Source organism: Centroberyx gerrardi, chromosome 13, assembly GCF_048128805.1.
Source record: "Centroberyx gerrardi isolate f3 chromosome 13, fCenGer3.hap1.cur.20231027, whole genome shotgun sequence".
Taxonomy (NCBI): Eukaryota; Metazoa; Chordata; class Actinopteri; order Beryciformes; family Berycidae; genus Centroberyx; species Centroberyx gerrardi.
Window position 1 is genome coordinate 26,630,126 of NC_136009.1, and position 17,383 is coordinate 26,647,508.

Genomic DNA, 17,383 nt, shown 5'->3' on the forward strand with positions numbered 1-17,383 from the left:
AATAGAGCAGCACTCAACTAATGCACTTATTCCTCAGATGGACTGGCTCATGGGATTTTGTTGTGAGCAGACGCAAACTCTGACAGAGCTTTCTGGACTAAAACAGCAAGAGGATTTACAAGTACAGAATTCATATCAGACAACAAATACATAGACACAGACCATCCAGGTCATTGCAAGGTACAGCTAACTTCCTACTGATGCTACCAGTCTCTCTTTATACCTGTCTGCATTAAAAAGTTATTTGTGCTTACCATTTTACATTTCACTGACAGTGATATGATGATAAACTGGCAAAATCTATATGATTTGGATGGGAATCTGCATCATGGAGGTCCAGTAGAGAATTGGCTGTGCGCAAGGAATGGCTAAATCTATAACAACCAGGCTAGAAAAACAGAGACAACAGCAAAAGCTTCTTGTTGTGTGAGTTTGGACAATTTAGTAATGTTCTAAGTAAAAATGAATAGTCTGATATGGTAGATTTGTGTCCAAATGTAGGTTACTGTGACACAGTAAACTGTCTTGTCTTTAGCCCTAGTCTCTACTCTAAAACACTCTGAGTTGTAGCTTGAGAAGAGTCAGCTCAGTTAACCTGAACAAACTGTTAGCTAGCTAACTAGACAGCAGGCTTATTTAGCAAAGACACTGATGTTAGTGCTATGCGACTACTAGCCACTGCTAACGCTAGCTGCTAATAGATACGTTAGCTAGTGTGCTAATCAGATGTGTTAACAACAAGACATGATGGTTAGCTGACCAGATGTTAGCTAGCTAACAAGCTGACATTACCTAAACACAGTTGGATGTATTAGTTGAAAAATTATCAGTTCCCAGTTAAAAACAACACAGAAATTAACCATGTATATTCAATTCAGTTGAGACGGACAAGTCGTACGTGTAGAAACACAATCAGCTGTTAGGACCTCCAACATGGCCGCCAGAGGTTGCGTTACGCCCCCTGACAGCTCTACTGGCTGCTCACCCTGCTGCTGCAGCTCGTCCAGCAGGCCGCTCCACTCCTCCCTGAACAGGTTGGCTCCGGTCAGGCTGCCGTCTCCGCCGATCACACACAGGTTGGTGATGCCGCGCTGCACCAGGTTGTGGGCGGCCTTCAGCCGGCCCTCGTGGGTCCGAAACTCCTTACAGCGGGCGCTGCCGATCACCGTGCCGCCCTGACACACACACACACAGCTCAGCGGTCAGGTGTGCGACTCATATCATGAATGGATGAACTGACGCTGTCTAACGCAGTACTGAGTCTGCTACTGTGCTCTGCAGGCAAATCCCCCTCACAGATAATAAAGATCTGTTCTACTTTAGTCTATTCTGTTGTATTGTATTCTGTTCTGTTCTATTCTGCTCTGTTTTGTTCTGTTCTGTTGTATTCTATGTGGGTCTGACCTTTGACCTCCTTACTATTAGTTGCTTGTAATGTTGGTGATCGAGACACTTTAGATAAGTGTCGGCTATATGCCTAAAATGGAAACGTGAAAATAATGAGAGATTGACTGTTAAACACTCAAAAGGTCTGACTCAATTACAGACTCATTTAGCTCACAGCTAAAAGCTTTTGTGCTATTTCTTTCTCATCATCAACGGAGTCAATTTCCATGATCATCACTCCTGACACACGTCTGCCTCCACAGCTCATCTGCCACACAGCACTTACATCACACAGTGCTAAAATATACAGCATTAACCACTGCATTCATACAGAGTGAGGTTTACCAATTTGAATGCTAACTGCATAAAAACAGTGACAAGGTAGAGTCAGAGCAATGAATAGTTTAATTCTAAAATAACATTCAGCATTTGAAGGAAAAACGTGAAAACTGCTCTATCAAAATGACTGTTGGAATTAAAGTATATTATTGTGAATTTTAATAAAGTTCTTTACTTCATTGCATCTCGCAGAATAACAGATTTCAATTTCAAACCCAGATATCCACCATTTGAAAAACATGAAGGCTACACTTACAAATGATTGACAGTATCGAAATAAAGCACAGTGTGCAGTGCCAATAAAGTTCCAAGTTCAGATTTTGAAACATTTGCTTATAAATGTATATTTTGGGGAATTAATTCATCTGTATTTTTGTCATATTTTCAGGTTTTTTCCCCAGAATTTTTTCCTGAAAGGATTACATTTAAATTTAGATTTTAGGCATTTAGCTGATCCAGAGTGACCAATGAGTGCAACAGCAGAATAAATTTCAGTTCGTAGATCACCAACATTACAACCAACCAACAGAAAGGAGGTCAAAGGTCAGAGCCACAGTGCCTAAAATGATCATTTAAAAGAGTAGTGCTGGAAAAAGAAACAGGAGAAATAAGAGCTAAGGAAAGAGGTAGAAGGGAGTTTTTTATGTCGACTAAACAAATTAGAGTGAGTAGAGGGGATTTGGCTGATGTGAGGAATGTCTGTAGCGTTTTGGACTTAAATGCTTCAAATATACATCAACCTGTGTTACAGTGATGAAAATGCAAACTACATTAAGAGTACACAGCCTGAAGCAGCAGAGGAAATCTCTCCTTACCACTTGCAGCATGCTGGAGACGCTCTCCCACGTCGCCTCTTTGATGTTTCCCCCTCCGTCCACCATCCCCTGGTAACCCTGAGAGCAGAAACACACCGCGATCAATACATAATCACTGGATCAATCTGTACGTTTAAATACACATTAATATGCCAATGTTATTAGGGAACACTTAAAGAGGAGATGAGTAAGGTTTTTACTGCCCCATTGCAGAAAATGACCATAATATATCTGCAGGGGGTTGATGGGTTTGTCGATCAATACCAATGACTCAATGATTACTTACAACAATATACTGCATATCTGTACATATAAAATACATCAAAGTGGACGAACAAAATATTTGCACACTTAGATCCATGCGAGTTTATTTATTTAACCAAGCTTTAGGGAGACCAATAAATAATAAACAAATAAATAATAAATAAATAAACTTGCATGAACCTAAGTGTACAGAAGTTTTGTTCCTCCACTTACAATATGTATAAAAAAGTTTTTCTACTTTTTATACTCTTCCTGTTCTTGTGTGCCTTTATGATTTTGGTTTCTTATTTCTGTTGACTGTTTTAACGTTTGTAAAGCACTTACATTTCTGCATTAAATGATTTGATAACCTGATTTTTACAGACCAAATAGACAAATATGAGACAAACATGATAGCTGGATTCACCCAAACTTCCCCTCGGGATCAATAAAGTTCCTCCATTATCTTACTTATCTCACAGTTTACACCAATATTAACCAGAACACTGACACTTACACCTCATCCTGTTAACTTGAGTTCTGTCTCCCTGATGGTTTGTATGATAATATTCTGTTAATTCATGTCTACAGTGATATTTGCAGTCATATGAACAGTTTATCTTGAATATGACCTTGACCAGGATATGAGCGTCTGTCTGGAAAACTCTGCGCACGTTAATACAATCAGTGAGACATAACACTAATGAATATCTTGTTCCAGACGTCCTCCATCATCACAGTGTCTCCGATACAGATACTGTTACTGTGTTACTGTGAACTGAGCAGACTGAGCCAGTTTGACAGGATAATATAATGAAATACAACGTGTATCTGAAAGCAAAATGAGTTGTTCTCTTTGGAAATAGTGCGGTTGCTGTCTCTGAATACTAATTGAGTACTGGTGGGTGATATAGGCAAAATTTTATATCACAAGATTTTTCACATTTTTGACAGTAACAGAATATATCACAGTGTAGTCATTTTTCTGCTAATTCACTTTGAAAAATGGCAGAAAATCCACTAAATTGACTTTCAAATAATTTGGTGTAATTGTCTGAACATTGTGGCACTTATTGTGCTTTAGTGTCCTTTGCTGCTAACCCCACCCATCTGGGACTCCAAGTAGATTAAAACAAACAAATGTTTGCAGCTACTGTTTGACCCAGATCTGATACGAACATCCCTCCTTAAAGGTCCTCAATTATAGGAATTAATATTTTCCTCGTCGTCTTCTTAGTCTTCACATTTATTCCGTTTAACTTATTCAATTCAACTTTTAACTAAGCTACATTTATTTTCGAAACATCATGAAGAACATTATTCTCATCCTGTGTCATAGTATATTAGAAAACAAATCATCATGAAAACCGAATATGAGGCCTTTAATACACTCTCTTGGCACTGTTATTTCAGTTTGATGCTCATAATCCATTGTTTTCATAATTAAAGCGCTGTACTGTCACACTATCACGGTGCTTATCCAAACCAGCAGCCAGAACAAATCATCCCCTCCAAAATAAAAGCGTCCTGGCACTCAGCTGCCAGGCCGGAGTTTATTCGTGGCTCATGACAGGAATGAAGGATGAAGCCTGGCCCTGCTAATCCAATTAAACTCACACTGACACCACAGAGTCTCCAGTCGCTGTCATCACCAGCGTCCTGCCCATTCAAAACTACACATACAATCGATATCTAACACCTCCCAGATATAAAACAAGCAGGGATTTGTTGTCGCTTTTCATTTGTATTTCGTATTTTTTCATTTGAATTGAAATATTGGTAACATCAGTATTGAAAGAAATATATGTCAGAAGAAAGTAGAACTCTTATGGGTGGGACGTTAACTTGAAGTACCGAAATATCTCACCTATTTTCAACTGAAGATAAGTTGTAAAAAGTGGTTCTGCTTCAAAATGAAGTGGTTTGTTTTGTTTTTGGTTTGTCTGCTGCTTCTATTCGGGCAGCTGGATATGTTGTTTTCATGCTGCGCTGCACACTGACTTGTTCACAACATGCTCACCTTCCTCCTGGCAAACATGACATCCATTGTTTTCTGTGATTATCAAAATTCACATCCTATTCACATCTACGCAAATCTGTCTGTCAGGCTGTGTGGAGGAAGGGTCATTCTGCTCTCAAAGCCCTTAACAAGTGAATGGACAAATGTGTGATTGACAAATTCACACATGTTGTAAGCTACTTACAAATTCACCCACAAAGAAAAAACAAGTATAAACAGCTGAACCAAACTGTGTCATCTGTCTACCAAGTAATGCAGGATATCTTTAGTTTTCAGAAAGCCAAAGTTATGTTATGTTTTAAACAACAAAATGAAGAAACAAAGTTGGCAAAAACGTTTTCTATTTCTATTTCCAATTGAAGGTATATAATGAGACCTAAGACTATAAATGAACAAGAACGACACTAAATTAATTGTTAAGGGAACATTCTATTAAGTTATATTATGTTAAGGTTAAATTACATTTAGTAAAGCAGATACTATGCATATTGCACTACTAACCCTGTTCTGTATTGATCTGAGAGTGGAAAAAGAAACCTGTCATTGCATGGTGAAAATATAAGAGCTCTAATAAGTGTATTGAAGACATTTTACGGCCATATACTTTTACGGTCTTCAATTTAGATCATTTATTTTAGGACTTTTGAAGGACCTGTACAGACTTTGCCAGAATGCATAAATCTGTCGCTGAATGAACTTCTGGCATTTGGTCCTTGAGGATCCTGCTGGCTTGCTCAAAGACAGTCTGGTCAGAAGGGCGGGTCAGTGTTGATTTAACTCACTGTCAAACGTGATACACAGACTACAGACACCCCACCACCCCTACCCACCCCCCCCCCCACACACACACACACACACCCCCAGGCCATGTCTGCAGCTGAGTCATGCGTCGAGTCTCACCTCGTGGATGAAGTAGACCTTCGCTCCGACGTAGATGCCCATCCGGACGACGGCCCGCACCGCCGCGTTCATACCTGAGACAGACAGAGGCAGAGAGTTAGAGGTGGAGACAGAGACAAACACTCTTTTCTTTCTTTGTCTGTGGCTATCGCCGCTCATGCTAACTACCCAGTTCTTCTTCTTTTTCTGAACGTAAAAAGCATCACTCCCCGTTAGGGATGGGACAATATATATCGAAATTCAATATATCGCAATGCAAAAATGTGACAATCCGTATCGTGGGGCAGAAAAATGAATCGTGATATTAGCTCCATTTTATTCTGCTGTAATAATCACGCTTGACCATCACAGTTTCACAAGCTCTCCATCCAAATTATATTATTGTCACTTTATAACGACATTTTTAAATTGTTGTTTACATTCTAGCAAGACAATGCCATCGCTAGAATGATTTGTGTCTCAGAAATAAACATAATTCTGCACAGTCAGACTTTGTCGTCATTAGGGCTGGGTATCAGTACTCGATACCTTTAAGGTATCGACCGAAATAACCCAGTACCAAGTAGTATCGAAACTTCTCCAGTCAAACGATACCTGCATTCGATACTTTTTGTACACAGATCTAGAAAAAAATGACTATTTGCATGGTTTTGCTCGCAGCCAATCACCGCAAGCGTTCTTCGATTTAATTTTTTAAGTTCAACGTGCCGAGATGCCACCAAAACGTAAAAAAAAAAGGTATCGAATTAAGTACTCTATTGGTATCGGTATCACTTTAAGGGTACTGGTATTGGTACTGGTATTTTAATTTTTTAAACGATACCCAGCCCTAGTCGTCATTGAACTTTTATTTATTACATCGCATCATGGTTGTATTGAATCGTGAACCTCATTTCGGGTATCGAATCGTATCGTATCGTATCAGATTTTTCCCAGGAAAGAGCTACCAGACACCGGCTGTTTAGAACAGACAATGGAAAAGCTTTCATGAACTGGAGACAGATTGAATAACCATTGTGGCATATAAATCAGCAATAGAAAGCAGCAAATCGGAAATGTATTTATATGAAAATGTCATGGGATTACTACTTTAACAAGACAGTAGGCACTTGAATCTTTCCAAGCCGCAGCTGAGCAGCCAGGCTCCCAGCAGCAGCCATAAGCTTCACTTCAGTGCCAACATGGCTGTCTCACCCTCCGCAGTATGAAGCCAAGAGCCACGAGCCAAGTCTCCTCCCACACCGCACACAAACAACACATCCCATTCACTGGCCCTTGTCTGTATACTGTGGGAGGGACGTGGCTACGGCTTGGAGGACAATGTCGCACTCAAGGAGCTCCAACAGGCTCTGGACACCATCAACAGACTGTAGTATTTGTATATTGCTGTCAGAGGTTCAGTCACAGTTTAACTGCTTGAGACTTGACTTGACTTGGGTTCTGGTGACTTGGGACTTGACTCTGACTTGTACTCTGATGACTTGAAAAGGTTTCTAAAGTCTTGACTTGAGATCTTGTGTTTGTGTAAATGACTTAGATTGAAAGTGATGAGATTTGTTCCAGCAGACGACTGAATTTAAATTCTGTTTTCTGAATTTGTATGGAATGATTGAATTTATTGAAGTTGAAACTGATTATAGAAATCAAACTCATGATGCTCTTACCAAGTTTTTATCCTATTAAAACCATATTGCATTGAAAAGTCCTAGATATTTAGTTTTCTTTAAGATATTAAATTGATACCGGACTCTTGATTTGTTCTGACTTGACTTGCTGTTCTACATTTAAACTTGAGACTTGACATTAATGACATGGACTTGACTTGGTAATCTACATTTAGACTTGGGACTTGACTTGAGACTTGAGACTGACTTGGGACTCGAGCAAAGTTGACTTGGCCACACCTTTGATTGCTGTTGTTAGGTGAAAACCTTGAATCTCCAACATGTCACTTTTTCTGGAAGTATACAAAAAACTGCTTGACCACCATGCTTTTCATCATCAGACCAAGGGGTTGTAGAACTATCTCAACCCATAGAGAAGCATGTAATCCTTCAGTTTAACTTAAAACATGAGAAATCGCTAGAATTGGAATTGGAGTTTTCACCCAACAATAATATTTGCAATTTTGCAGATGCAAACATCTGTAAATCTGTCAATAGTCCAAACAGCAAAAATTCCTTCTAGCCATCAGGAACTCTGTGCTAGCGCAATAAAGGCGCTGTATCTTTAATCTTCAACATATATTTTGTTTTATTTATTGTGTTTTGTATTCTCTGCTGCTGCAAACAACCCCATTTCCCCTCAGAGAGATCAATAAAGTTATTTTATCTGATATTATTTATCACATACCGTCGTTTTACTTAACTAATGCCGCACTTGAGGAGGAATTGTTCCAAAAAAATAGGTTTTGCTCTCTTTTCAGCTGTGGGAAGTTACAAGGAATGGACTGGTGACTAGCTGGTGGCGAGACATTAGAGTTTTGAATTAGAATTTGCTCATTTGGCTCTACTGTGTAACATTAGATGCAGGATAGATGCAGGATAGAAGCATGGAAAACACACAGTGAGCTGCATGTGGTTTCAGGCAGTGCTGTACACTAACAAGTGCTGATGGGCTGGACGGTGCCAGCTAGTGTTGCTAGGAGACCAGGAACGGTACTGATTGGACGGAGGGGAGCAGGGCGAACGCGTGAAACGGGTTTGAATTGGACAATGTGTTTTAATGAGGTTAACGAGAACGAATACGTCAGATTTAGTCTCTGGGTGGCGGCCAACGGAGATGAACTGTGCACATGAATCTCATCTCTCATCTCACAGTGTGTGTGTGTGTGTGTGTGTGTGTGTGTGTGTGTGTGTGTGTGTGTGTGAGAGAGTGACGTTCCAGCTGAGCTCTTGGAACAACACACTCACAAATCATGTGATACTTTGTGAGTCTTTCCCCCCAGCCTGCTGCAATGACTAAACATCTCCAGTTGTGTTTGACAGGACTGTCTGCGTGTGTGTGTGTGTGTGTGTGTGTGTGTGTGTGTGTGTGTGTGAGTGTGTGTGTGGCTCCTTCCTCCTGACCCTGCTAATGATCTTTCATCTTAGGGCAGTAAAGATAAGATCAGGTTTCCCACGGTGCCTTGATAATCCTGGAAAGTTTATAGATTTGAGGAAAAAATAAAATAAGACTGTACAATTTTTTCTCCTATGGTCCTATGAAAAAGAGCAAGAGGATTTCCCTACAGGGATCAATAGAGGATCACATGACTAAAAACCGACAGGAAGGCTAGAATAGAACGAAGCTAGTCAAACAGAGTGAATGGCAACCTTGACTTTTGCATGACTTATTCATTATATGACTTATTCATAATGAGAATTATGCCTGCAGAACAGGTCGGTAACTTCATATTAAAGTAGAAACGCTGGCTGTCTGTATAGGCGTTTGTGCATGAGGATTAATCCTGTATATTGGAACTAAAAGGTTTATATGACTAGAGCTGGGTGATAATTCAATTTTATCATTTATCGTCTTTCAGTGGATATTGTGATTGAATTTGTGTGCGTCTAAATTGATGATAACAAGCACATTTTATTTTAAAACTCTGACAAAATAAGGTATGAAACATTTTAAGTCTTTCCTTATGAATGGAAGGACATTAGCATCGTCTTACACACTGTCATCACAGCTCCAAGCTCCAAGGCAGAGTTTATTAAATCACTGATGCCAGGAGGAACACACAGCTGCAGGTTATTCTGTTATATACTGTTACATACTGCTGGTGTGGTTTTAACATCAGGAATGGGAGCTGACATGCTGTGAAACACCACATTACTGCACCTTCACACTCCAGTCACAGCCTATAGGCACACAGCGTTATGTAACAGCCAGTAAGGCTTCACTGCACAAACTACTACATTTAACCTTCTGTATAGTAAAGTATATAAGATACTGCACATATTATAGAAGGACACTACTAAAGTATCACAATAAAACTATAAGTCCCAATAATGAATGAATATTATAAGTGGAAAAAACACCATAAAATGTAATAAGGTCACTATAACCTCACTATTAAGCACCACAGATACATCCCTATAGAATTTTTATAGGAATATTATGCTGATTTTTATTTTGGGAAGGCTCATATAGGAGGTTAAAATCTCAGTTTATTAACAGAACTTAAATTAAATTTCCCACCTTTACTATAGCCTAAGTTAGCTAAAAAAAAAATGATGCAAGTTGTATGCGGATATGGTGTTTTTAGAGGGCAGGGCAGTATAAATTAATGCGTTTATGAAAATAGAACAGATTTTTGTTTATATTTACTGTTTTTTCCAACAGTCGACTCATCCTTTCATTCATTAGTACATCACTGCGTACTCGCTGCTCCTCACGTAGGCGGCACATCCCTCTGCTGACGATCTCAAGTCAAGCCACCCAGAATATACAGAAACATACCGGAAGTCTACGGATTTCGCCTTCAAAATAAAAGCGCTGTTACACACGCTCATCGCAAAGGCTTTTATTTTGAACGTCTTGAACAGAAGTCCTGTATTTGTAGTCTGGCTAGCTTGACACTGGATTTCTCACGACTCACAGGGAGTCCTCCGTGCTGTAATACACGTGCTTCTACACATCTATCTAGCGTTGTAAAAGGGGGGGTGAGGGGTGTCATTTGATGACTCTATTATTTCTATCTATTAATTCTATTTATGAAAAAAGCTTTTGTGGGCTTTTAGTGCATCTGTGCATCGTGCTGTGCAGAGAATATTCACAATCCACATAAACCTGAAGAACTATAATAATCCCATCATACATTTTAGAATGATACTATACAAATACTATACTATACTATACTATACTATACTATACTATACTATACTATACTATACAAATAGCCTATGACAAAAAACCTTAAAACTGTGTATCACATCACATAGGAATATTATAAGAATACTATATCGATACCATAGGAGATCAAAAAGATACCATTAAGTACGATAGTGTCACTATAAACTAATCACTCAGACCCACAGACGCACAATAAGTCCCTCTTGGAATATTACAGGAATATTATAGTGATTATTCCTTTGGGTAGGTGATTAAATTATGCAGTAGCACCGTGGATGCGCCCTACGACGCAGACGCACACACACACACACACATACACACACACACACACACACACGCACACTCACACGTCTGCGCCATCTATGCAGGGGACACAGTCCATGGATGCAACGGTGCAGGTGCATGATCATCATCTTATGTAAGGGGAGGTATCTTCTGAATTTTTCAATAATCACGAACAACGTCACTTGTTGGTAAGATGCCCCACCTGGTTTCCAAATCTATCCAAAAGCACCTTTCCCAAAGTGGACAAATCGGACTCTAATTGACGCATTATTAATATAGGAATTATTCCAAACATGATATATGCTGCTTTCGTGATTTATAGAGCAGTAAATATCCCTACATCCATTTAGAATAGTCTGAGCTCGGCAGATGAACGGGAGCGTCAGCTGTTGCATAACCGCCGCTCAGATTCAGATTCATTAAATATGACAAACTGACTACGAGAGAAGAAAATGTCTGACAGCTACATCCAAGCCTGGGAGTGAACTGCTACCTGCCTTCTCACTGATGCACTGTAACCTAGCCTGCTTGACCTGCACATTAATCCACTTGTTACTTAGGGAGTGTAATTGTAACGCAAATGCGTCCGTTATCGGACAGCTCCACGTCTACGCTCTTCTTTCCCTTTTCCCCGCAAAATTTGGGGCGACGAGCCTCCACAAACAGGCAGGATCTAGACAGACATCCATAGCTACTAATGATACACAGGTATTTAAGAGTGTAATGTCAATTTGATGTCTGTTTAACGCCTACGCCCGACGGCCACCTGTGTTTTCAAGCCATTCTACAGAATCATATCTTGTCAAACAATAATTGTGGAAGAAAAAAGGGAAAGCTATGCTGGAGAAAGGCCAAAAACTATATACGTGTCCGATAATGGAAGTAAGGGTTAGAGTCTGTGGTTTATGTGCCGCGTCCAAAAATAGACGCAGGTTTCGAAAACCAACAATACATACACGGTTTAAGAACTACTTTGACACTGTTGAACAGTGGTTGTTTTGCGGTTACACTGACAATATTGATGTCTAGCCAGAGCCAGCACAATCGTGTCCGATAACGGAACTCGCATCTTTACACAGCCTTCACTGCACAGGTACCTTGGGCATCTCCTCCGCTGGTCAGCACCGCGATGGATTTACCAGTGCCGGTCAGGTTCTCGATAAATTTCCGGGTGTCCTGCCGCGTCGGCGGCGCCATGCCAGCCATCCCGTCCGGTCTGTCTCCTGGTTTACAAAGTCCAATGTAACAGACGAGGCTGTCCTGTGGCTGGAGGTACAGCGGGGAAACTGTCAGACTGTCGGTATCTCGGAGCAGGGATACTGTACTGCTGCAGTGGTTACCGCCCCCTTCACCTCCACACCCCCCTCTGGTCCTCACCAAAGATTGTCAATTGAGAAGATGAATCACTCAATAGTTTAAACAATAGCGCAGCATTGGCTCTTACCCTCTGGCCGCCATAGTGGAAGTTCTCACCTGTGTGAACAGCTTATTGCATTTTTACATGTAGCCTACAATTTGTCCGTCTGAACAGTACTGAAAAAGACGTGGTTTTTCTGTGCTGTTTTTGACTTTGTGTGTTAATGTCAGCCTGTTAGCTAGCTAACCATATTATCTGGTAACTGATTTGCACACTAGCTAATATAGAAGCTAGTGTTAGCAGTGGCTAGTAGTTGCATGTTAACATTAACATCATTGTCTTTGCTAGATGAGCCTGCTGGCTAGTTAGCTAGCTAACAGTTTGTTCAGGTTAGCTGAGCTGACTCATCTCAAGCTACAACAGTGTTTTGACAACAACTACAATACCCATCAGCCCAGCTAGCTCTCAACAAATCTCAAAAGCAGAGGAGATCTGAGCCTTTGAAATTACAAGTTCAATATCAGTAATAATATACAAAAAAAATATTCCTTTTGTTATCCCCTCTAAATATGAGATTGAAGTTGAATTATCCAAAACGATATCCGACACCTGTTTGTTTTCCTCAGAAGTAACGTTAGCTGTTGAATAGCTGCCATCCTCTCACACTGACCTGGCCTAGATGAGAAATGGTAGATAAGTTGACTTTCTCTGAGTGGAAGTAGAGTATCTCCTCTACTTTCATTTTATTAAGCAACATTGGACATTAATGCTGTTTGGTGTCCTTGATCATTCACAGAGAGAGAGGGGACTGACTCAATTTTGGAAAAGTAACATAACAAGTAGTGTAACAAATCACTGCTCTACTTATTATACTTTTGTAATGTATTTATTTTTTGATTTTTTAAGGAGACCAACACTGACCACTGTCTTCTAGCATTGAACCTCAGGCACAGTCAGCATAAACACAGCCGTTACCATAGTGACCGGTCTGATACAGACCTAAAATAAAAACTACTTATCACAAAAACATGAATTTTACTTCTGCTAACAGTACTTTTGGTTCATGTGTAGCCTACTGTGGTCCAAATAAACCCTTCATGTTTTTAACAGAAGATATTTGCAACAGTACATCATATTTTGTTAATTTTTCCATTGATTCACAGTTTGTGGTACCCGGAAATAGCTGCAGAGTGAGAGCTCTTTTATTCTCTCTCTTCTTTGGCCCTCACGAGCCTGGCTTGTCAAAGCGAGCCAATGAGGATGTAGATATTCTCCTGATTGACAGCTGAATCCTTCAATAGGCGTCGACATCACGTACTATAAAAAATATTCCAACCAATTGTACCTGCAAGCGGACGGGACTAAAGTTATTTAATCAGGAAATAATAGAGTAATGATAACAATTCATAAGTTTCTGTGAAATACTGAGAACTAACCAATAAATCAATAGTGTTGAAACACTGTTAGATTATATTATTCAATAGAATAAGATACAGATAGAACAAATACAGTGCAAAAATCACTTTAAGATTCCTATAATATTCCTATGGGGACTTAAAGCACTTCGGTGGTACTTAATAATGAGTTTAAAGTGACTTTATCATACTTTATTTATTTTTATTTTTTTTTATTTCCTATGGCATCACTATAATATCCCTATAATATTCCTATAGGGATTTATAGTGTGTCTATGCAGTTCAATAGTAAGATTACAGTAACCTTATTGTATTTCATGCACTGGATTGGTTTTTTATATATATATATTTTTATCTTCTGTGGTAGGCTTATTATTATATGGAAGTTTTGTTGGTATAATTTTATTTTTACTTTTTACTTTAGTTTTACTCACTGAAAAAACAGGGAAAGATTGGTTGTCAGTTTTACAAAATCATAATGTTTTATTTACTCAAAGAAATTATGTTTCTACTCTTTACGCTATGCAATCAATTACAAATAAGTCAATCCAAAGAAAATCATTTGTATTGATTAAACACATTTTACCAATGTACAAAATTATTTTAAGTAAATCCAAAGACCTTTTTTTTCAGTGATGTTTGTATGTTATCCTTTTAAATTTATTCCAGGATTACTATTGTTATTTTTTTTAAGGGTTGAAGATGATACAAGCAGCAACAAATGAAGACACGGTGTCTTCAGTGACAGACTTACAGCTCACACAGGATAAATGAGCGAGGTCAGAGGTGAAAAATTCACTTCTGAGCTTGAGCAACCGTTTGCATCCTACCAGCTTTATCTCAGTGACCGAGTGCAGTGTGGCATCTCAGACTGAGGCAGGTTGCCCAACACTGTATTCATGACTAAACAGTTTTATTTGAGAGAAAACTGGCACAGGTTGCCCAACTCTGGCAGCCGGCGGCATTGTTGTGTGATTAGATAGTGAGGAGTCACACAGAGGGCAGCAGGTATGGAAGCTGTTCAAGTTTCTTATCCAGAAGAGATAGAGAAACAATCCTGGAAAGACAATGATGTGTGTGTGTGTGTGTGTGTGTGTGTGTGTGTGTGTGTGTGTGTGTGTGTGTGTGTGTGTGCTTGTATTTGTTCCTCATGAGGACTAAATGTTCTCACAAGGCTGGAAAGATGAGGGACATTTTGACATTCTTCACTCTTTTAAGGCGTTAGTTTAAGGTCAGGAGTTGGGTTTAGGGTTAAGGTTAGAATTAGGATTTAAAGTAGAGGTGTGACCAAGTCAGCTTCATTCGAGTCCCAAGTCAGTCTCAAGTCTTGAGGCACAAGTCTCAAGTCAAGTCCCAAGTCTAAATGTAGATTACCAAGTCAAGTCAGAACAAATCAAGAGTCCAGTATCAATTTAATATCTTAAAGAAAACTAAATATCTAGGACTTTTCAATGCAATATGGTTTTAATAGGATAAAAACTTGGTAAGAGCATCATGAGTTTGATTTCTAGAATCAGTTTCAACTTCAATAAATTCAATCATTCCATACAAATTCAGAAAACAGAATTTAAATTCAGTCGTCCGCTGGAACAAATCTCATCACTTTCAATCTAAGTCATTTACACAAACACAAGATCTCAAGTCAAGACTTTAGAAACCTTTTCAAGTCATCAAAGTACAAGTCAGAGTCGAGTCCCAAGTCACCAGAAGCCAAGTCAAGTCAAGTCTCATGTCTTCTCTTCATGCATCAAGTCAAGTCTCAAGCAATTCAAATTGTGACTCGAGTCTGACTGAAGTCCAAGTCATGTGACTCAAGTTGAGTAACATCTCTACAGTGTGTGTAATCACATGCACCAAGGTTTTATACATACAGTTTTTATAATAATATAGATATATATAATATGGTTTTACATGCATTTGACTTACATGTCATACTAATTCAGATACAGTTTGTGTGCGTCACAGTGCGTGTGTGTGTGAGTTTGACTCAAACATTAAAAGATGATCTTAATGTCCTAAAAAGATCCTTTCTCTTCATTCACAAAGACCTACGAACAGTGAATGAAAGGGAAGAGACGGAGAGAGAGAGAGAAAGAGAGAGAGAGAGAGACAGAGAGAGACAGAGAGAGAGAGAGAGAGAGAGATTTATCCATATCTACTCAGCCAAAAGTGAGCAGTGATGCAGAAAGGTCTAAATATAGAGCTGCCTCTCTCTCTCTCTCTCTCTCTCTCTCTCTCTCTCTCTCTCTCTCTCTCTCTCTCTCTCTCTCTCTCTCTCTCTCTCTCTCTCTCTCTCTCTGTGTGTGTGTGTGTCACAATGAGTACAGTTGGAATGCAATTTTAATAAGACCTAATCCTTTCAATCGTCATTCTTTTTACCTTGTGGCTAAAATATAGTTTAAATACTGTAGTGTACAGTAAAGACCATCTGAGTCTGTGATAAATATGTAATAAATATGTACAGAAGGACCTCTAGTGGTGAATACAATATCTGCAAATGGCCAACAGGGAGCAGTACAGTTTAATTTTATAATTTCAATTTACAGTAAATGGAAGCTACATTAGATATTTACATACTGACCATTAGCTACCTATTGCACACTCAGCCGTCCCGGTGGGCGATCCCCCTTTGACTCGGCCCGCCCAAAGTTTCTTCCATTTCTTTTTTTCTAACAAGGTTTTCTCTTCCTTGTATGCTTGGAGGGTCTAAGGCTGGTGGAGTCAGGTAGGACAGGTCGGCTGTTATGTCTCGCTAAAATCTGCTTTTGTGTGTCTTGTGCTCTTCCTGATGTCCCATATCATTCTGTTCTATAATTGATTGTTAATCAGTTAGATCTAGTTAGGCTCATTCTCCTTTGAGACATGCTTGTGATAAAGGGCTCTCGAAATAAACAAACTTGAACTTGAACTTGATTGGTCCACAAACCAATCAAGTTGATACACAGATTGTTTATTCTTCAGAGTCAACACCAAAACAAACCCTGCAAACCAACTGTCCCTCCATTATTACACTAATCACAACTATATTTACACACTATGTTTTATACAAAGACAAATCAATGTGCTTTACATGAAACAAATCATAATAAACTGTAAATATGAGGGGGGAGTAAGAATATTGTATTGTATGCACACCATTCATTTTGACTGTTGTCATATATTGGTATGTTAATAGTTTGGATAATTGTAATTTAGTGGTTTCACAACAACACAGACATTAAATGGTGTGTTAATAGGCCAGGTAATTGAACTGGGGCAAATATACAGCGCTTTTATTTTCATTTTTATTATCTTAATTAAAGGATTTTATAGTGTTGTTTATGGTACAGTAGCTCAAGTGTGTGTTGCTTCTGCGATCACTAAAGTGCCCTCAGTAATGATGTGGTTGTTGATTTATCGCTAATATAAAAATTTACACACACACACACACACACACACACGCAAACCCTCATCACCACAACTACTAGAACATTAAAATCATTCACAGCCACTGCAAGCCTCCAGAAAATGTCTTATTTTGTACTTAATCAGACTTTTGCATGACTCTATGTCCTGATCAGACCTGTTAGAGTGGATAATCAATAATAATAGGTGAGAAGAACATGCAGTGAGGTAACTGATGACTGTGAGTTAAGGTACAAACACACCATGTGCTCTGGATGCTGTGGGTTTGAATCTGTCCTGAATCCCACACTGTCTCCTCCTGTCTGAATCCATTTAGACCCAAACTTCAGGTTTACATATTAAGATCAGCAATTAATTTAGTCATTTCTGTGCTTCTATA

The 17,383-nt window shown here is 39.2% G+C and overlaps 1 protein-coding gene across 3 annotated transcripts in view; it reads right to left on the minus strand.

Moving 5' to 3' along the window:
* Positions 1 to 12,081, minus strand: part of LOC139912280 (ATP-dependent 6-phosphofructokinase, platelet type-like) — a 38,709-nt gene extending 26,628 nt beyond the window's left edge. For all 3 annotated transcript variants that reach the window (XM_078287540.1, XM_071900042.2, XM_078287541.1), the window contains exons 1-4: positions 11,925 to 12,081; positions 5,704 to 5,777; positions 2,541 to 2,618; positions 986 to 1,175 (exon numbers count right to left, since the gene is read on the minus strand). In XM_078287540.1, the coding sequence (XP_078143666.1) occupies positions 986 to 1,175; positions 2,541 to 2,618; positions 5,704 to 5,777; positions 11,925 to 12,033 (451 nt within the window). In that variant the 5' untranslated portion in view covers positions 12,034 to 12,081. The remainder of the gene's footprint in view (positions 1 to 985; positions 1,176 to 2,540; positions 2,619 to 5,703; positions 5,778 to 11,924) is intronic.
* Positions 12,082 to 17,383: the final 5,302 nt, after the last annotated feature.